The 22,180-nt window shown below is 34.6% G+C and overlaps 1 protein-coding gene across 6 annotated transcripts in view; it reads right to left on the bottom strand.

Moving 5' to 3' along the window:
• Positions 1–22,180, bottom strand: part of COL24A1 (collagen type XXIV alpha 1 chain) — a 400,532-nt gene that overhangs the window by 365,984 nt on the left and 12,368 nt on the right. For all 6 annotated transcript variants that reach the window (XR_012418180.1, XM_015433402.4, XM_065519318.2 and 3 more), the window contains one exon: positions 7,607–8,976. Coding sequence is in view for 5 of the 6 variants with exons in the window: in XM_015433402.4 (XP_015288888.3) it covers positions 7,607–8,976 (1,370 nt within the window). In the remaining variant the exon portion in view is untranslated. The remainder of the gene's footprint in view (positions 1–7,606; positions 8,977–22,180) is intronic.

The raw sequence follows: 22,180 nt of genomic DNA, 5'->3' as shown, positions 1-22,180 counted from the left end.
TGGGGACTTTGGGAGGTGATGGGTCAGGGATTAGTGTCCTATAAAAGAGGCATAAAGGAGTTAGTTCATTTTCCTCTTCCACCATGTAAGGACACAGCACGAAGGTGCTGTCTATAAACCAGAAATCAGGCCCTGACCAACTACCAAATCTGCCAGCACCTTGATCTTCAACTTCCCAGCTTCCAGAACTGTGAGAAATAAATTTCTATAGTGTATAAGCCTCCTAGTTTATGGAATTTTGTTATAGAAGCCTGAACTAACTAAGATGCAATTAACATTAGACACTGGGGGGAAAAGAAGGTATATTTTATGTCATGATTTAAATATTTGAATTGTTTAATAAGCACTAAATTAAAATCAATTCTCACGTCTTCATAATTTTGCGGTTTCAAAATCTTTGATAACATATTATTAATAGGCATTTTCTAGATACCAGAAAAGAAAGATAATTTTTATAGCATGACATTTTTGAGGAGAATAAAACTTTCTATAAATAAAGTTAAGTACTAAGAAAGGCACTTTAACGTTCAGATTATTTGTTATTAAGAGAAAGTACAACTCGATTTAAAGAGCAATGGTTTTGCAATCGTACAATGTAGATTCAAATCATGCCTCAATCATTTACTTCCTGAATAACCTTGGATTAGTCAGTTACCCTTTCTAAGCCTTAGTTTCCCCATCTTTAAAATATTGATGATAGAAATTTACCTTTCAGGGTTATTGTGAGTATTAAAGCTGTTTTATATAAAATACCTGTCGCTGTGCCTGGCAGTGATAGTAGTTAACCAGTAAACTGTAGCCTAATTGACTTTTTTTTTTTTTTTTTGAGAGGGAGTCTCGCTCTGTCACCCAGGCTAGAGTACACTGGCATGATCTCAGCTTACTGCAATCTCCCCTTGTTGGGTTCAAGCAATTCTCCTGCCTCAGCCTCCTGAGTAGCTGGGATCACAGGTGCGTGCCACCACGCCCAGCTAATTTTTTTGTATTTTTAGTAGAGACGGGGTTTCACCATGTTGGTCAGGCTGGTCTCAAACTCCTGACCTCGTGATCCCCCCACCTCGGCCTCCCAAAGTGTTGGGATTACAGGTGTGAGCCACTGTGCCTGGCCTAATTAATTTTTTAAGGTATGCATAAGGCACAGCAATCACTGAGTAAATGTTAGATATCATTATTATGAGGGTAATATATACATTAAGGTAAATCTGTTTGATAGATCAATACTTCTAAAATATAATAACCCCTGGTCAGTTAACACTGGAAATCCTGCATCTTACATTCCTTTTTGAATTTATTCATTCACTCACTCAATAAATATTATAAAGCATCAAGCCCTCCTGGAGTTTTCAGTCTAGAAAAAAACACATACATTAACATATAAACACGCAATTACAAATTTTACTTAGTGATATGGAGGAAAAGAAAAGGCAATCAAGAAAGAGGTTAACATAGTGGACCTAATTTTTATTGTGATGTCAGAGAAGGCTTTTCTGAAGAAGTATTTAGTTAGACCTAAAAGATTAATAGGAGCTAGAAAAGAGAAGAAAATAAAATTCCAGAAGATAGGAATAAATGAATGAGGGCATGAGTAAAACAAAACAAAACAAAACAAATAAAAGACACAATCATTCTGAGGAATTAAAAGAAAAACTAATAGAGTAAGGGGAAAAGTGGGGCAAGAGGCAGTTGTAGAGGAAAGCAGGGGCCAAATCACATACCTGCACAGGTCAGGATACAGAGTTTGAGTTTAAGTGCTATAACCTTCTTCCACTGAAGGATTTAAGCTGATAAATAATGTTATCTGATTCATGTTTGTAAAAGATCACTAGAGAATTTTGGTAAAAGATACCAGAGTGAGAAGATTTTTCAGATTACTCTTCCTCCCTCAAAATCAGCTATAAACAACAAGAAGCACCAAAAGAAGAAAACATCATCTCCTCTGAAACAAGGAAAGGATCATAACCACAAACCACAAAATGTGAAGATTATCTGCCCAATACTGAGGAACTTTGGAGCGAAGGTGTTGAGAGATAACCAAAACCAAAAACCTCCTCAGACCTCAAACCTTGGATACATATTCGTCTTCAAAATCCACTTCAACAATTTTTTGATTATGATAAGGTTTAAGGGAATGGGCCACAGGAAACATGATTCATGACCCAGTAAAAACCCAACTTCAAAGAGCCAAGAGTAGAAAAGGTGGAGCTGAAGAAGAAAATACCATTTTTATGATCCACAACCAGAACCCTCTCTGGTGAGCGGGGACAAAAGACAAGAAGAACACAAATCACCCTATCACTTCTGAGAGAACCTGTGATACAAAAGGCTTCACAACAAATTGTGTGTGAACATGTGAGGACACACACCTCTGGGTAGAAGATACAACAAATATGGTAAGATAGTGTTTCAGGCAGCAATCTAAATTTGAGTCTGTGTACCATTCCACCTTACTTTCTTATGCCTCTCCCTATACCATTCTGAAACAAGTCACCCAGATAGAGTTGCCTTTATTTTAAAAATGAATAATAACCAGAGAGCAATCAGTAGAGGATTTATAAATAGATGCTGGGAGGAAGGGAAAAGTGAGAGGACAGGAAAATAAATTTAAAGAACAAAGCTGGAGGCCTCACGCTATCTGACTTCAAACTGCAAGGCTACAGTAACCAAAACAGCATGGTACTGGTACCAAAACAGATATATAGACCAATGGAACAGAACAGAGGCCTCAGAAATAACACCACACATCTACAACCATCTGATCTTTGACAAACTTGACAAGAACAAGAAATCGGGAAAGGATTCCCTATTTAATAAATGGTGCGGGGAAAACTGGCTTGCCATATGTAGAAAGCTGAAACTGGATCCCTTCCTTACATCTTATACAAAAATTAATTCAAGATGGATTAAAGACTTTAATGTTAGACCTAAAACCATAAAAACCCTAGAAGAAAACCTAGGCAATACCATTCAGGACATAGGCATGGGCCTATGTCTTCATGACTTAAACTCCAAAAGCAACAGCAAGAAAAGCCAAAATAGACAAATGGGATCTAATTAAACTAAAGAGCCTCTGCACAGCAAAAGAAACTACCATCAGAGTGAACAGGCAACCTACAGAATGGAAGAAAATTTTTGCAATCTACCCATCTGACAAAGGGCTAATATCCAGATTCTACAAAGAACTTAAACAAATTTACAAGAAAAATCAACCAACCCCATCAAAAAGTAGGCAAAGGAGATGAACAGACACTTCTGAAAAGAAGACATTTGAAAAAATGACATTTGAAAAAACAGACACATGAAAAAATACTCATCATCACTGGTCATCAGAGAAATGCAAATCAAAACCACAATGAGATATCATCTCACACCAGTTAGAATGGTGATCACTAAAAAGTCAGGAAACAACAGATGCTGGAGAAGATGTGGAGAAATAGGAATGCCCTTACACTGTTGGTGGGACTGTAAACTAGTTCAACCATTGTGGAAGACAGTGTGGCGATTCCTCAAGGATCTAGAACTAGAAATCCCATTTGACCCGGTCATCCCATTACTGGGTATATACCCAAAGGATTATAAATCATGCTACTATAAAGACACATGCACACGCATGTTTATTGTGGCACTATTCACAATAGCAAAGACTTGGAACCAACCCAAATGTCCATCTATGATAGACTGGATTAAGAAAATGTGGCACATACACACCATGGAATACTATACAGCCATAAAAAAGGATGAGTTCATGTCCTTTGTAGGGACATGGATGAAGCTGGAAACCATCATTCTGAGCAAACTATCACAAGGACAGAAAACCAAACACCGCATGTTCTCACTCATAGGTGGGAATTGAAGAATGAGAACATAGGGTGGAACATCACACACCAGGGACTGTTGTGTGGTGGGGGTAGAGGGGAGGGATAGCATTAGGAGAAATACATAATGTAAATGACGAGTTAATGGGTGCAGCAAACCAACATGGCACATGTATACATATGTAACAAACCTGCACATTGTGCACATGTACCGTAGAACTTAAAGTACAATAAAAAAAAATTCTACTTAGTACCATTCTTTTAACATGAATATTGTTTAAACATTAATTCACTAACAGCAACCTTTTTATTAGCACATAATAAAGAGAATAATTGTTAATGTGAAAAAAAAGAAAATTATTTACCAGAAGAGGAATTACTTCATATAACAGATAAAGAGTTCAGTTACATAGTTCACTACATATTCGAAGAATGTCAACATGACATTAATCTTCAAAAATAAAGCTCAAAGAAGAGTTGTGAAAGATTTTTAAAAATGTGAAAGATTTAAAAAAAATGAAAGAGAAAAAAAGAAACTCTTTGATGAAAGCCATGTCAGAGCAATAAAAACTGATTAAATAGAATTTAAAAATCAGTGAAGGGATAGGAACATATAGAATAAATGAGTTCACACAAAAGGAAATGGAAAAGAGCAATCATGATGACACAGTTGTAGAGAAGATAATAAATACCATTCATCATCACAAATGACATTTGACATATGCAAGCTTGTATGCCTGAAGAATTTAGAAAAATGGGACCAAGCAATATTTGGTTATTAAAAGGGGAGGTCTTTCTATCACGAAAAATAATCTTCAGATCGAAAGAGTATTCCCCCAAATACCTGATTCAGAACCTAATAGGTTTAAAGAACTTCAAAGATACAGAACTGCACGGTATATAGGCAGGAAAAAATTGTCACCTAAAAGTAGGAAAAACCAGGCTGGCTTCAGGCTTTTGAGTCACATCTACTTCAAGAAGCAGTAAAACAACTCCTACAAGTTCATTATTTTATCACCATTCAGTCTCTCATTAGCTCTCTAAAATCTACCTGTAGTCTTCTACGCTGTGCTGAAGTTAGGATTCTCAAAGTTCAACAATGACTTTTTCACCAAAATATACAACAGATTACCCCTTTTTCTCAGTCCTCATTCTCTTTGACTTCTCTCTTTTGGCTCTGCTGATGAAATGCTTCTCAAAAGTCTCTTCTTTGGCTTTTTGATATTGCTTCTTTTATATTTTGATATTACTATTCTTTTCTCCTGTCTCTCTGACTTCTCATCACATTTCTGCTTTTTCTTTTTATAACCAAAAAGCAAACATCCCCCTGATTTGACTGGTGACCCTATGCCACATTCCTCTCTTTGAAAATCTATCCAACTCTAGAGTTTCAACTATAATATCAATAGGAATACTCCCAAATCTATATCCCCAGCCTCGACATCTCTTCTTTACTTCAGCTTCTTCAACTCTTCTAACAGCTGAATTACCAACAGTTCTTTAAATGTTTCATTTTTCTCTCCTAAAATGGACTTTCCCTCTTAATTACAGTTTTTAATAATGATATCACCATGCTCTCAACCTACAGGCTTAAAATTTGAAGTCATCTTTTATTCTTTTCCTTTTTGCTTGTTCCCTAGGTCCCATTAATTTCCTAGTTCTACCAAATCTTCCTCCAAAATCTCTTGAATCCGACTTTTCCTTTGCATTTTCACTGCTGCCAACCTAGGTAATGTTCTAGTCCTTTAACACCAAGATGGTAACAGAAACTTCCTATCCTGGGCACTGTTACCAGACCGACTTTCCGATTAATATCTCTGCTTAGAAATCTACAAAATTCCCCTTTGAGAACAAGATAAAGTTAGAATGATCATTTGACAGTTAAGAATGTCCACAACCTGACACCATCAAGCTTGGATCTTTATTTGTCTGCTTTAGAGGAAGAAAACATGGATTCAAATCCTGGCTCTATCATTTACCAACAATGTCATTGTGGGCAAGTAAATTAACTCTTTGGGCTTCAGTTTCTTCACCTGAAAAACGAGGATAACACTACTAACTTTACAAAGTTCTTTTAAGATAATATATGTAAAGAGACTGGTAGAGCATCTTCCACAAGGTACTCCATAAATGATAGCTATTATGCTGTTATAAAAAAACTCACCTACTCCTCTCACCTATCAAAATCTTACCCATTCTTAGAGCTTAGGTCATAACTAACTTTGCCCACAAGATCTTATTCTAAACAGCTCAGCTTTAAGCGACTTTTCATAGAGACTCCATCAAAAAAATACTACTTTTTTTAACCTTTGAACATCTCTAGCCCATACACTTACTTTGCATCTCTCTGCAACATTTATCTTACTTTATCACAAGATATATTTAATAGTTATAAATATCTTCATTAGGAAATACAAGCTTTTTCTGAGCAATTACTGGGTTACACATACTTTGTGTTCCTGCCTTGCATATAGCAGAGACTAAGTAAATATCTGCTGAATATTACTGTTTCACCTGCCAATATTGAATGACTATTTTTGAATTTACAGAAGAGATTGATGCTCATCTGATCAGACTGACTCTTTCTGAAGAAAGTAAATTGCTTCCATAACTATTTGCTTAATATGACATGTCCAGTGATTCAATTTTATGACCAATATGTTGATAATTGCCATAGTTGAAGAGTTTATTTCTCTATAATAGTATATTCTTCATATTTTATTTTTAAACCTCAAACATTTACTCTAGCAAGAGTGGCTCAATACCTATCAAATCACTTTTAGGAATAACCATGAAGGAAACACAAGCTAAAAGAGTGACTTCACCTTCTCCCATTCTATGATTTCTAGAGCTAAGCCAAAGACTCAAATTTTATTTTCATTAAATAAATACTTTAAGATATATTTTAGTCTACTTGAAATTTTGATAAAAACAACTTCTAAAGACATAAAGGTAAATTATACAAATATGAAGTGTAAAAACAATATTTCCAACACTGTGATTTTAAATGGCTTTGAGTGGTTTTTTAAATGATTTTAGAAATTTTTAAATGTTGATCTCTAATTCCCACCTATACAACAAAAGAAATTCAGGGCTGAAAAATTCAGTCTATTATCTCACAGTTTTGTTTATATGATATTAAACAAGTGCCTTGGTTGTTATTTTTTTTTACCCCTGCCGCCCATTGAATTGACTGATAACTGGTTCTCTTTGTGTTAGGCAAGGGGAGCTTTAATTAACCCATAAATATAAATTGACCATATCACTAAGGACAGTCAATGATTCATTACACAATAATCTCTATCTAAAGTAAGTTTTACACCCTATTTTAATCTATTTGATGCTATTTTGCTGTAATAATATTTAATAGGCGTATTTAATGTATTTTTCTTAAATCTACCATATTTTTATATCCTTCTCTTAACATGACTATGCATTCTCCTACGGTTTTCAAAATATAAATATATTATCTATACTTAGCAGTTGAATTACTGATTGAATTTCAACTGAACAAGAAAAACAAATAGTTTGCCCACTACTTAACCAGAATGAAGTAACCTTTTAGCCTACCAGTTGAAGAACAAAAGCACAATATTTGAGCCAGGGTTACATTCTGGCAGATGTGTTACAGCAACCATAAATTCACTTACCGTGCCAGAATGCATTTCTGTGACAGATTTTATCTGTTATGTATTGTTTGGTCCAGAGAACTCTCTTTAAAATGTATTTTAAAGAAAGTTTAAAATGTAAGTTAGCGTATTAAGAGATACAAAACAAAACAAAAAAAAACTTACGGGAGGTCCAGTGTCTCCTTTTGGCCCTCTCAGATACTCCATTTCAAGCATTGTATTTAGATCCTCATAATAATAATAATCATAAAGCTCAGTTTCATAGCTATTTTCGATGGGATAAGTAGCATCAGGATAAAATTCACCTTCTTTCCTTAGATCAAGGTGATTATCCACAGACGGTTCATTTGACACTCTGTACAAGCTTGTGTTTAAAATCGGTTGCATTTCCATGAGTTCATTAGTATGTAGATTTGCTGTGATAGCCTTCTTGAGATTAGTAATTGCATCTTGTGTTATTTGTGGAAGAATAGATGGCATCTTCTTAAACAGTGACAGACCAGTTAGTCTATCATCATGTTGTGTGATATTGTCAGATACGTTTAGGAGAGAACTAAATTTCTCTTTGGTATTCATTCCTGCCTCACTGATGCGATGAGGGGTCACTGACAGGCTTAAATTTGTCTGGGTATCTTCCTCAGTGATCATTTCTTTGGCCTGAATCCCATGGTTTGTGAGATCCACAGCAGAGACATTTCCTGACTGAAGAGAAGATAACTGAGATCTTGATATCTGGTGTTCTCGTCTTTTATACACTGTTTCAGAATCATTATTTATGATATTTGGAATACTTCTGCCTTCAGTAAATGTATCCTCTGACAGTACTTTTTCAGCAAATCGTTTGGGCGGGGGAGAGTGTTCCAGTATCTTAGTTGGTATGAGAGTTGTATGAGGAAGGCTTGTTTCAGGTTGGTATTTGTCTGTTTGGCGACACTGCTGTTTCACATATCTGCAGTAGTCTGCAGATGCTTCTGCAGAAGGAATAATATCTAACTGACATACTATTCCTTCAAAATGGACAGAATTATTATTCATACTTCCTAAAGTAAACACACTATTAGAATCAAAGGTCTGAACTTCTGAAATAGTCTCTGTGTTAAAATATTTCTTTCCACACTCAACAAACATTGAGACACTTTGGTTTCTAATAGTAATGGCAAATAAATGCCATTGCTCATCATGAACACTGTAGTTGAAAACTACAGCCTGCTTTCCTCTAATGTGTACTACTAATTTTTTAGGTAGTAATTGCACTCCTAATTGCAGTCTATTTTTATTTCTAATGCTGAAGAGAAATGCATTGTTCACCCGATGTGACTGTAACCCAGTTAATATTGTAAACGGCCGCCCTAAGTTGACTGGTAAAATTTTCATGAAAGGTGTCTCAATATAAGCATCATTTTTTAAAATGACGCCTGATTCTATTAAATGGACCCCCTGAGGTAATGGTGTAGATGATGCTGGTACAGCAGTCGCTGATGATGAGTGTCTTACATCTTTGCCTCCAAGGCCTAGTTGATGAAGAATATCTATGCCTGGAAATTTAAAAAAGAAAGAGAGAAAGAATCTTACTTTTATGCATTCATGTGTTCATATAAATGTTTGAATATGAGGAAATCTTTGTTGTAGCAACAATAATTTCTAAAATAACCATGTTCTATCAATTAACTAATTACGGGTAATGAGAAAGAGGGAGGAGGAGAATAAGCCATTATACTCAATAATTTGAATAAAGTACATGCTCCTCCCCCTACACACACACCAATCTCTAAACCCAAAACTTATTTATTATTAGTTTATTTATTATTTTGGAGACAGGGTTTCCATCTGTTACTCAGGCTGGAGTGCAGCAGCATGATTATAGCTCACTGCAGCCTTGAACTCCGGGGCTCAAGGGATCCTCCCACCTTAGCCTCCCAAGTAGCTGGTACTACAAGGGCATGCCATCATACCTGGTTAATTTTTGTATATTTCATAGGACAGAGTTTTGCTCTATTGCCCAGGATAGTCTTGAACTCCTAGGCTAAAGCAATCCTCCCACAGCACTGGGATTACAGGTGTGAACCACCACACCTGGCCTCCAAAATTTAATTAGTTTAGCTCTCTTGTTTTCCATTTAAGTAGGATTCTTATTTGTTACTTCAATGAATATACATGTTCAAAGATTCCCAGATGCCATTTGGTTCTTTAATTTAGAACTTAAAATTTAATGACATCTATGTTAAAGTGAAAGTGGAGTCATACTTCCAAAGATAATTGTGATTTGGAAAGCATTTTATAAATCAGATTCACAAGATCCCTTAAAGTATAATTTTTCAGGCCGTTTTTCCTTCTAACCTTCTGGGAATTTACAAGTTGCATGGAAGCTTTCCCAATGCCTACTATCTTAAGTGTGTGCTACACTTAAAGTACTCTGGTCACCAAAGTCCTTTGATAATTCCTGGATAAAAGAATTTAAATTCATTTTATTGGCAATCACTCTGCTTTTTCTGTTCCTTCCAAGCTTCTCTTTCTTCCACTTTTTTCCAGTCCTCCAGAGTAACTTTTATCCAACTTTTAGACTCTTTCAATATCTATTATTGAATATGCATTTTATATAATATGGATTTGATATAATTATGGATTCATCTGATTTATTATTCATTGTAATATTACCAATAGTATATTGTTTGTCTCCTTTACCCAATTAAAAGCTTCTGGAAAACTGGATCTGTCTGATTCATTATTAGATCTCTTCAGCACCTGCCTTGCAAATAGTCCTGTAATTTCTGAATGAATGAATTTGCCCCACAGCAATCTGACCAGGTCTCATATTCACCTCTGGAGTGATATAAATTTAAATATCACTTATAAAGAATGACGAATTCTGTCTTTAAAATACAGAATGGCAGAGTCAGCTGTATGATCTTTATTATTCTTTGGGTTATAAATTTCCCATCTGTATCTTTGCATAAATATAATCATCTCCAATCAGAAATGTTAGAGAATTGTGATAAGTGAAAAAAATAAAAGTTTTTGAAGATTAGCCAGGAACATTTGGCATCACCTTACTTTTTCCTTTTGTAGGAAATTAGTAGATATTTGATAATGCATGCTTATTACAAATAACAAAAGATAAGGGAGAATCTCAGTTCCCATATCTCACAACTGTGTACAACAATGAAATTACTGAATGCCATTCCTGTGTAATCTAGCGATGCAATTTAAATGTTTTCTAACAGAGATCTTCGCAAAACACTCAAGTGTTTTAAGGTTAGAACAACCATCATTTTATCAATAAAATAGTTGTAATTTCATGACAGTTTTAAAGGATAAAAACATTTATATCTATGATATTGTAAGACAGAGTGTCTCAAACTTTTCCACCAAAATATTCCTAACACCAGTGTAGAATTATATGCACCTCCAGGAATTTAGGGAAATATTTCAAAGAGTCCCCATATAATCACCAAAAAAAAACCTTTGACTTCTTATGTTTTATCATCATAATTCATGCAAAATTTAAACTTTAATCCATAATATGTCTGGTTGTTTCAATATACAATATACCTTACTTAGGAGCTAAATCAGCTAATTGTACTCATCCCCAATCTTCAGTGAAACTTTACAGTGCTGAAACTAGCTATGTTAGTCTGTGACATTGGATATCGTCACCCAGGGTTACCTAACTCTAAGGGTATGCCTAGCTCAATCTGAGAAGTAAACTATGGAAGGAACACTGCTTCTGTGGAAATCACAATGCTTAAATTTAAAGTATATATGATCATAAAGTATCAGAAAGCTATAATTCTGAGATACCAGATAAACTACATATATAAAAAAGAATCATACATGTGTTATATCAAGGGCTGCACGCTGCCCCAGAAACATCTCCCCTTGCATTTATCAAGAACCCCTGCCATCTAGTGCTTCAAATTTCTGTTCCTATTATACAGAAATATTATCGGGAAGAGTATTATTTGAAAACTTTAAAAAGCATATATGTGTTTTCAATGTTTCTTTATATGTATGTTTCCTCCAATTCTATTTTTAGTGGAGCTTTCATGACAAATAGTTGTTTTATAAAAATCAAATGTGTTTGAACACTTATTACTGAATAAATTTCCTGTTATTGAACCATGATTGCATCCCTAAAATAAAATCTTATTAGTTTTACGGTATTCTCTTGATACCTCGCTGGATTATTGACTAATAATTTTATGTAGAATCACTGCATCAATATTTATGAGTTGACTGGTCAGTGTTTTTCACTTATTGTCTTATCTTTATCAGACAATAATACTGAAATTTCATTATTTTCTATAGCCTAAAACAATTTCAGTAACCTTTGAAATTACATTTTTCCCCAAAAAGTTACAAAAACTCACCTCTAAACCAAATTGATAATGTTGGCTCTTTCACTGATAGCGCTTCATCCACTTTCCTAATCTCTTCTATGTTAATTGATTTATTCTAATTTTCAACTGCATCTTGAGACGATTTTAGAAATTTACATTTTTTCTGTGAAATAATAAATTTCCTCTAGGCTTTCATATGTATTACCCAGAAATATTCACATAATTAATAATCTCTTACAATTATTTTTGTTTTCCTATGCCTGTGGCCCTCTGTCTCATTTTTCCAATTTTGAATATTTTGCTCTATTTATTCTTAAGTCGGTGTCATTATTGGTCATTTCAAATCTATACAGCCTTCAGATTTGTTTATCTACTATTTTTTTGTTTGTTTTCTATATCATTAACTTTAGCATTTATCTTTATTATCTCTTCCCATTTTATTTTGTTTAATTTTACTCTTTTTCTAATTTCTGAAGATGAGTAATTAGTTCTTTATTGTTCTTTTCTTCCTTGATAATGAAAGCATTTAAGCTATACGTTTTCCTGAGTGCTGCTTTAGCTGCATCTCCTAGATTTCGATATGTAGCATTTGCATTTTTGTTGTTTTCTGGAAAGTATTTTTATTTGTATTTTCTCTTTGACCCAAATGGTTTAAGAAAAAAAGTTTTATATTTTCAGTTGGAAAGGTCTTTTTGTTTTCTTATTTTTGTTATTAAAATCTAACTTAATAGCATTATGATCAGAGAATGGTGTCCAATCAGCACTTTCTTTTTTAAAACTCAATTAGCCTCATGAGTGATCAATTTTCAATAACATTTCATAAGTACTTGGAAAGGTGTTTCAAGGCACAAAATTTAATACATACCAGTTGTACATCATTGTTTATGTAATTTATATCCTCTATATTCTTGTTTATTTTTATACAATTAATCTGCCACCAACTGAGAGGTAAAGTCTCTTACCAGTAGTGTGTCTATTTGGTCTTTTCTCTCTTGTGGTCTTTGCTTTATGAATATTGATGTCATGGTTTTTATGCACAGATAATTATACAGTTCACATATTTATTGAGTACTGCACCTTTCAGAATTACAAAAAGAACTTCTATGTCTAGTTTATTGGTTTTTTTTTTTTTTTTTGGCGTTACCTTAACTGGTGGTAAGACTAAGCTTCCCTCGATAGACTTTCTTTTTGTTTACATTTGTCTGATACACCTTTGCCTTTGTTTTTGTTTTCATCTACTTTGAAACGCTGTGCTTTAGGTAAAGAAAAAGGGTTTGTATTTGTTTTTTTATCCAATCTGAATTTTTTCTTTGAATATATAAACTAAATCTATCTACATTTGCTAATACGATGGTTTGTTTAATCTGTTGTATTATTTTATGTTTTACCACTTTAATTTTTTGAAGTCTTTCACTATGTAGTTTGTTTCCTTTACTTTGCTTTGTATATGTCTTTTGAGATTTAGAAGGGTTTGTATTTTTATTCTAAGGCTTTCCTTTAAAATTTCAAATGTATATGATGCCCCTAGTCCTTTCATTAGACATATCTATTACTTCTTTCCTTTGAACAATGTTTTATTTTCCTCCCTTTAACCCTTTCCCGTACCCTCTAATATTAGTCAATAGGAGTATCTTTCTTAGTGTTTATCTTTTCATTGTTAAATATCCTTATATTTCTTTCATCTAATTTACCAACCATATAATATTTAATGCCTAGCTTCTTCAGATACGGCAATCAGCAAAATTAATCTACTCTCCACATGTTTACTCTCTTCTCCTACTATTTTTCTATAATTGTACCATTCCCACATTATTAGTTTGTATGGCATTTATATTTTTCCTTTTCCCACATTTTCTTTTGACAAATAGAGCTGGACTCTTGTAGTAGCTTCTCCAATCACTTCTCTTTGGCTGAAGTTTATCCTCTATTAGTTTCCTCAAGAAGGGTTTATGGGAACATTTCCCGAGTGTTGTTCCTTTTCAGAATTGATTTTTTGTAGACTTGTACCTTAAATTTCGTGGGATATAAAATTATTTCATGATACTTTATTTCCTTGAATATCTTGCAGCTGTAGTTCCATGGTTCTCAGGTGGTCCTTCTAAATCTGAAGTCAGCTAAATATTTTTCTCCTTATAAGTGACTCCGTATTTTTACCAACATTCTTGAAAGAGTTGTTCTTTATCTTTGAAATGCAGTAATTTTATTAGAATATGGCTCCATATTGACCATTCTTGATAAATGTTTTCAGGTGCTCAGTATGCCCATTCATTGCATAGATTCAAGTCTTTTTTAAATTTACTTCAGCAAACTTTTAGTGAATTGTATCCTTGAATATTGGTTCTATTTCATGGTTTTGGTTTTCTTCTTTAAAAATTCCTATTATGAGTATGTTCAATCATTGTTGTCTTCTATATGTATCATTTCTCTGTAATCCTTTTTATTATGTTCTTTAAATTTATTTTTGTTTGTTTGATTTTCTTATGTTTCTTTACTGTTTCCTTGAAAGTATAACTTCCCTTTGTGCTCCTTCCAATTTCATCTAGATTTATGAGGTAATTTTTCTATGACTTCTTTACTGACTTCTACAAGCTCACAATTCATATTGTTTTAATATCTTGCCTTCTTTTACTTTTCCCTGAGTTCTTTCATTTCTGCCTTAGTATCTTTCTCTGTATAGGTGATAAGGGGGGCATATTTGGTCAGAATATTTGTTGGTTTAACAGCAACATTTTTTGTGTGTACATTCTCATTTTTGCTGCTTTTCCTTACATGTTTCCTTATTGTATATTTCTACTTGTGCTGTGCCAACTCCTTTTACTCATTAATTCCTAGCCCAGCAACTTATAGCAAGATGCTGGCAGAAGAAGATGATGGGCTGTGACTTCCAAGTCTCAAAACCCAAAAGCTCTGCTCTGGTACTACCAGTTTCATTCAAATGGCTTCTAGCCCCACCTTCTTCTCTAAACCAAATCTAGTCCAGGAGGACTTCTGCAGTCAGCTCTATGTACAACCCTTCATTCTCCTTCCTCCATATGCCCTCATATTGGTATATGCTTCAGAATGAATCCTTCATCTCAGTTAGCAGATTTTTGCATTTTCTGAGATCTGTCCCCACTGATCCTTTTTAGCTATTATCTGTGCTTCTTTATTATACTTTCCCCTTGGCAGCTTCTGCCTTCCCCAGACCCTGTAGCACTTGTGTACATGTGCTAAAGGTATATTTTGGGGTGTGCTTCTCACCTTCAGGAAGTCTGGTTTTGCTGGTGCTTTCTGAAGTCTCACTATTGACCTTATTCCATATGGGCTCTGCTTTTCTGAGCAGAGGGGTTTTTGGGGGGTTTGGGGGGTTTTGGGGGTTTTGGGGGTTTGCAGATTATATTATTCCCCTAGTTTTGCTGAAAGTGATTTTTAAGTTTATTATTTCATTCATTTTTTTCTTCTGTATGATATCCAAGAACAAAAGTGGGAAGATAATATCTCTTGGTTTCAAGTTTATACTTAAAGTCTGCACCCATTTCACAAATGAAAAATCTCTGAAGCACAGAGAGATTAAATAACTTGGTCACACAGCTGATAAATGGTTGAGATGCATTTGAGCCCAATCAATATGGCTTTAAAGTCTCTTGACTGCTCCACCACACGACCTCTCAGCTATTATATTCCCCACACCACTCCACATATTCCTTGGCAAACCTCACTAATTAATCATGGCAGTATTACTTTTACCCCACAGAAATCTCAGTGAGGAATACTCTCTAAATAGCCACCAAAATTGGTACCTGAAGTGAAATTATCAAATTGTCATCCTAATTTTAAGCTTTCATACCTGAGTATGAATACACTTAGCAAATGCGTTTGAGCAAGATGATAAGAGAAGAGAGACTAAAGAACACTTAAGGGTCGAAGGCACATATGAGTGGAGCTGGGGAGAACTGGAGACAAAAAAAATGGGGGTGGGGGAGAGAAGAAGAAGAAAGGCTTTCACTCAGAGGTCAGACTCTTTAACATTTAATTTATACCTGGACTTAGATATCACCAAATTACAATTTGGGGTTGAATTTAGGTATTTCGTACCAATGTTAACAAGAAATAACTAAGTTGTCTGAAGTAAATTGCTTGTTTTGTGAGTGGCCCTATATAAAAAAATCAATCCAGTTCATGTCACTTGGAAAATCAGTTACCATTTAAAGAATATTAATGATCAACCCAGCACTATATTAGGTACTTTACATTTTTAAAAAGTAAGAATTATAGCAGCATTTACTAAATTTCCTTGTACCAAGCACTATTCTAAGAAATTTAATATTTTAAGTCACATAATTCACACAACGACTGTATGAGTAGGCACTGTTGTTATCTCCATGTGAGAGTTAGGAAAAGAAAGTCATAGAAAAGTTAAATTATCTGCCCAAGCTTACCCAGTTAGGGAGTGCAGAGGCAGAATTTGCACGCAGGCAGTCATCTAAAGCCAATTTCTTATCATGGTGAAATTTAGGAAAGGCATGTGTTACCTAACAGCAGAACTGACAGTATCTCCTTCCTTTATTTGCTTCTGAAGTGTAAAATAAATGGTGGTGTCACCAAGACAACGCCTTGTTCTTTTTGCTGTAAATACCAAGCCTAATGACTTCATCCAAACCATGGCTACAACAACCACATATGCTGACTCACAAACCTCTCTTCTAGGCTTGCATATCCAATTGTCTATTGAATTTATCCAATAGAAATCAGATATTCCAAAAGCATTTCCACTTCAATGTATTTTCCCCAAACCTCATTTTTCTTACTTGAGTGCTTCTCTCAGTGAAGAGTTTCACAACCACACAAGCAAGCAGAATAATCTTTTCATATTGTAAAGTAGATTATGCCAATCTTCTGACCAAAATCCTCCAATGGCTTTCCAAGGTATAAGACACCTATGCCATTTATTCTCTTCTTATCTCTCTGATCACATCTCCTATCATTTTATCTTACCTAACTTTGCTCCAGCCAAACTAGTATTTTCCTTCATTCTGAAATCCACCCAACTAATTTTAAACTCATGGCATTTGTACTTACTGTTCTTTCTTGTTGGGATGCTCTAAACCCAGGTATTGATTTTAATCTGTATCCTTAACTGTGAATATATTGATTTTAATCTGTGTCCTTGTACTGATTTTAATCTGTATTCTTAACTGTGAATATAACGCTTCAGTGAATTCTCTGAGTATAACAAATTCGGTAAGTTCTGTGAGTCCTTCTAAAGTATCACTGAGGCTCAGAGTAGTCTTGGGGACCCCTTAACTTGAAGCTAGTGTCAGAAGTAAGGGTGGTCTTGGGGACAGCTCTCTAACTTTATACTAGCCCGATATGGTTTGGCTGTGTCCTCACCCAAATCTCATCCCGAATTCCCACATGTTGTGGGGGGGACCTGGTGGGAGGTGACTGAATCATGGGAGCAGGTCTTTCCCATGTTTTCCTTGCAATAGTGAATGGGTTTCACTAGATCTAATGGTTTTATAAGGGGGAGTTTCCCTGCACACGCTCTCTCTTTGCCTGCTGCCATCGAGGTAAGATGTGACTTGCTCCTCCTGGCCTTCCACCATAATTGTGAGGCCTCCCCAGCCATGTGGAACTGTAAGTCCATTAAACCTCTTTCTTTTGTAAATTGCCCAGTCTTGAGTATGTCTTTATCAGCAGCATGAGAACAGATTAAGACATACCCCTTACTCATTTTTTTCTTCAATGATATATCTGCCCATTTCACAGCATTCTCCACTCTCTGTATTTACTCTTCCTTGAATTTCTTGCCATAACAAAGCTTATCTGTTTTGTTTTTTTTTAATCTCATCCTGTCAGAGTCCTGCTAAGTATATCCCTCCATTCCAATCTTTATTCATCCTACAAGGCTCAGTTCAAGACGTTACCTCCCCTTTAAGGCATCAGCACAATTTTTGTTTGTTGTTTCGTTAAACACTAATGAGAAATAGATCCTCTCTTAGTATGCTAATGAAATCAGTCTTCTAAGCTTACATACTATGTAGACACAGACAGCCCAAACTTTATGGTCTTTCATTTGAAACTTGTAGAGTAAGCAGCACTGATATTGTTATCGCAAGTTAGAATAAAAGAAAGATGAGGGAGAAGGAGAAAGGGGGAGGGAGAGGGAGGAGAGAGAAGAAGTAGATTGAGAAAGAGGGATGGAGAAAGAGGGAGGGAGAAAGGAGAAATTAAGTCTTAGTAGAGGATAAAACTATGACTCATAACCAAGTCTTTGACTCTAAACTCAGTGACTGTATCAATTGACTCTGTGGGGGGAATATAGTATATGCCTAAAGAAATAGATATGGGAGATCCAATGGTTATACTCGTTTTACAAGTACAGAGAACCAAAGAACCATTATATGTGTGAATATTCAGCGATACTCTATCACAAATAATTGGAAGAAGAAGAATTGTATAATTATGTTTACTCCCTCAAAATGGGGAGATTTTTACATTTCTTAGTAATTGGTAGTTTAAAATACTTAAAGTTATCAATTTTTAGATAAAAAGGAGTAATGTATCACTTTATAAATTATAACAAGTTACAGAGCTAACTCTTAACTATTAAATCACTGAATTAATATAACATAGCACTTAAATTTAATGAATTCTCACTGTTTTAAATTTTCATATGTCTTGATCAGTTAAGTCCCCAAAGCTATATTCTTTCCAGTTTGTAGGAAAGAACAAATATGATTGTTTAAAATAAAGTCACCAAATTTGCAAATGAGAACAATTATACAGGCATCAACATACTTTTCTTTTTCTTGCCAATTTACTCAAACTGACTAAACTAGTAAACTAAACAAACTAACTAGACAATTGCCCAATATCCGCTTTGTATTATTTTTTATAGTCTCAGCTAAATAGTCAATGTCAGAATCAAGACTCAAACACAGCTTCCCAGCTCCAGTTCACTGAGTTAAGGAACTAAAGGAAATTGTTTAAAATAAACCGCTTTATTTTATTTTTTCAAATATTATGAGGATATGGGGAAAAAAAGGATCTGGAGTTTTCCCCTTCTTCTACTCAAAGTTATTGTATCCTTATGTAACAGGCACAAAGCTAAACACTTTACATGTGTTGTTTTATCCACACAACAGCCTTGTGTAGTAAGTATTATTATTTTCTTCACTTTAGCGTTGTTAAAAAAGAGGCTCAGAGTATTTAAGAAACCTGCTCAAGGTCAGTTAGATAATAAATGGTTGAAGCTGGACCAGACCTCCAAGATGCTGGCTCTGGAACACCTGTGCTTAAATACCATCATCACACTGGCTATGTTAAAGGTGGCAATTGTTTCTTAAAACTATTCTTAGTTTAAATAGCACGTCTATTCTGTATAAAGAGATAAATTCAAGTTTATTTATAAAATGAGAAATGAAGCTCTAAGCTATGTATAAAAGTTTCGGCTAAGTGCCCATACAAGTGTTTGTGCAGAAAGGACTTGAAGTTACTGCAGCTACAATGAACTGCTTCTGTTAACAATAAACACATTTCAGATTAATTTCTATGGGAAATTCTTCCTCGAGATGAGTATTCTACACGGAGATATTTACACATGTGGTTTTTGCACCTAGGGATCGTGAACCTGAGAAAGATGTGCATGTTAAGAATTAGTTACACATTATGCATGGTGCAAGTCATTGCAGAGAAGTGTTGTAGCTATGCCAGCATCTCACTGGCAGCCGGCCCACCAACACAGACAAAGTAATAATGAAAATACACATATCAGGTAAGAAAAGGTATCTATATCTGTCAAATCCTCAGAAAACTCAGGCTTACAAAATTAATTTTTCTTGAGATAGAATCATTTATTCATTAGATTACACCTAAAACTTGGACAAAGAAAACTTACAATTTACATCTATTAATAAGGTACTTAAAATGTTTTTTCTTAGCTGTGTTAAAATTTAAGGGAATTTACTGAAACCATGACAAATCACATAGATGCTTATTTCTTCTCATTCTTAAAATCTTACTCAAATGAGAATAAGGAAATGTGGTTTAAAACTACAGGGACAAAGTTAATGAGTAGAAGAAACAACAGCAGACAAAATATATCAACAAATTTTTGGAAAATGAAAAGCACATGAAGAAATTACCAGAACTGAAAAATCTGAACCTAAGGGCTTACAGAGGCAAATGCTAATGACAGGCAGGCTGATTCATATTGCAAAATCCTGAAAAGGCTCAAGAATTGAAGGTACCAAATCAATGAATTCAGCAATGAGACTTCAAATTGGGGGTTGGGGATATGTGAGGGTGGAGGATTGAAAGTTTGTATAAGAAGCTTCCGGACTAAAGGAGACCAAAGGTTAATGACATAGAAACATTGAATCAATCATACAGGAAAATGGAAGGGAAGCACCATATTGAGAAAGAATTTGGCTAAAATTGACATACAAAATTGTGAGACAATCCTCCCCGCGCCAACCCAAGAACCTCTTTATATCACTTAACTCTAATAACAGTGGCAACCAGGATTATATTCTACAAGTAAGATATTGGAGGATTCTTCTCTAGAGAAGTTCTGCAGCCTCAGACATGTGTAGCCTAACAAAATAGTCAGACAGATTTCTACTTAGTCATCCTCTATGTGAAACATCTCAGTTAACTAGCCTACCCATGCAAACAGTTGTTAAGCATATTTTTAGTGTCTTACTTTTTTTTCTATTTCTTCTTCTTTTTTTAAATTTTTTTGAGACAGAGTCTCACTCTGTCAGCCAGGCTGGAGTGCACTGGCACGAACTCAGTGCCCTGCAACCTCCGTCTCCTGGGCTCAAGTAATTCTTCTGCCTTAGCCTCCTAAGTACCTGGGATTACAGGCATATATCACCACATCCAGCTAATTTTTTTTGTGTTTTTTAGTAGAGATGGGGTTTCGCCATGTTGGCCAGGTTGGTCTAAAACTCCTGACCTCAGATAATGTGCCCACCTCAGCCTCCCAAAGTGCTGGGGTTACAGGCATGAGCCCCATACCTGGCCAGTGTCTTACTTTTAAATGATAACATAAATGCTGCATACTTATAAATAACTTCTCCAACATAAAAGACAGACCAATACAAAAATCTAGAACAAAGACAATGCAGAGAGCAGAAGAAAAGTTGAAAAAATCATCATTCTTATTCTTACAGCGATAAGAGTAGACATTGCATCAAAGAAATAAGAACAGGATGCTTAAAAAAAAAAAAAGGACTAGTCTCAGCGGAAAAAAACCCTTAAAAATTTAAACACAGAAGAAATAAGAAATTAAACAAAATGTTTGGAATAGTAAGTGATGAAAAATCTCATATAAAGTAGTACATAAAACAAAGACGGAAAATAGGATCTAAAAATAAGAAAATAAAGAGCCCAACACTGAAGACTTAATATTTAAAAGATATTTAAGAAAGAGGAAATATATATATCAGTAAGAAAAACATAATACAGGAAAATTCCCAGAAAATTAAGGATGCTTCCACCCTGAAAAGGCCTACTAAGTGCCTAGCACAATGAGTTGTAAAAAGACCTGTATCAAGAAAGATTATTGTAACATTCCAAAACATCAAAGATAAATAGATGATCTTAACGGATTAAAAGGGAAATTAAAAGGTCATTTATAAAGGATCAAGAATTAATATAACATAAGATTTTAAAAGTCTGCAAGCCAGATAAAAAAGGCAAAAGATGAAAATCTTTCAAATTCTGAGGGAATAATATTTACAGCCTAAAATTTTATACTCACCTGAACTACCTCTAAGTATAAGACTGAGAATAAACACATTCTCAGAAATGGAATGTTCTTAAAAATGCACCACCCAAGTGCATATTCTCAGGATGCAACTGGAGGATATGCTGCACCCAAATAAGGAAATAGACTATGAAAAATGAAATAAGAGTTCCAAGAACTCCATGTAACACAGATATCAGCTCTACTGGAAGCTTAGAGAACTACTGGTCCACAGCAGAGCAGAATTTTAGCATGCAGAAGGAATATCTCTCAGAAAAAATCAAATTTCTGGAGTATTTTGTGTGTTTTTGGGGAAAATATATTTCAAAATATCTGAGATTTAGTGATAGTGACATAGAACATAAAGCAAACAGAAAAGGAGGCAATCTTGTAATATTTACAAGAAAAAATATAAACGTACATGGCTCAGTGATTAAAAAAATATGCACATGGTCATAATAAGCTGCATTGTGAATATTAATTTAACCAAAAATTGGATAAAACTATATTGAGAGAATAGAAGGAGGAAAAGAAGACACAGAAAATAGTATAGAAATGTTAAATCCTCATCATTAATAATAGGAAGTCAATATAATATTTAAACATTATAGTATTAAATATAGATGTTAAAACCAAAAGAAGGTGCTAAAAGAGTTTGGGCAGAGAATA

Source organism: Macaca fascicularis, chromosome 1, assembly GCF_037993035.2.
Source record: "Macaca fascicularis isolate 582-1 chromosome 1, T2T-MFA8v1.1".
Classification (NCBI taxonomy): domain Eukaryota; kingdom Metazoa; phylum Chordata; class Mammalia; order Primates; family Cercopithecidae; genus Macaca; species Macaca fascicularis.
The sequence above is the reverse complement of the archived record's forward strand: the minus strand, read 5'-3'. Positions and strand labels throughout refer to the sequence as shown.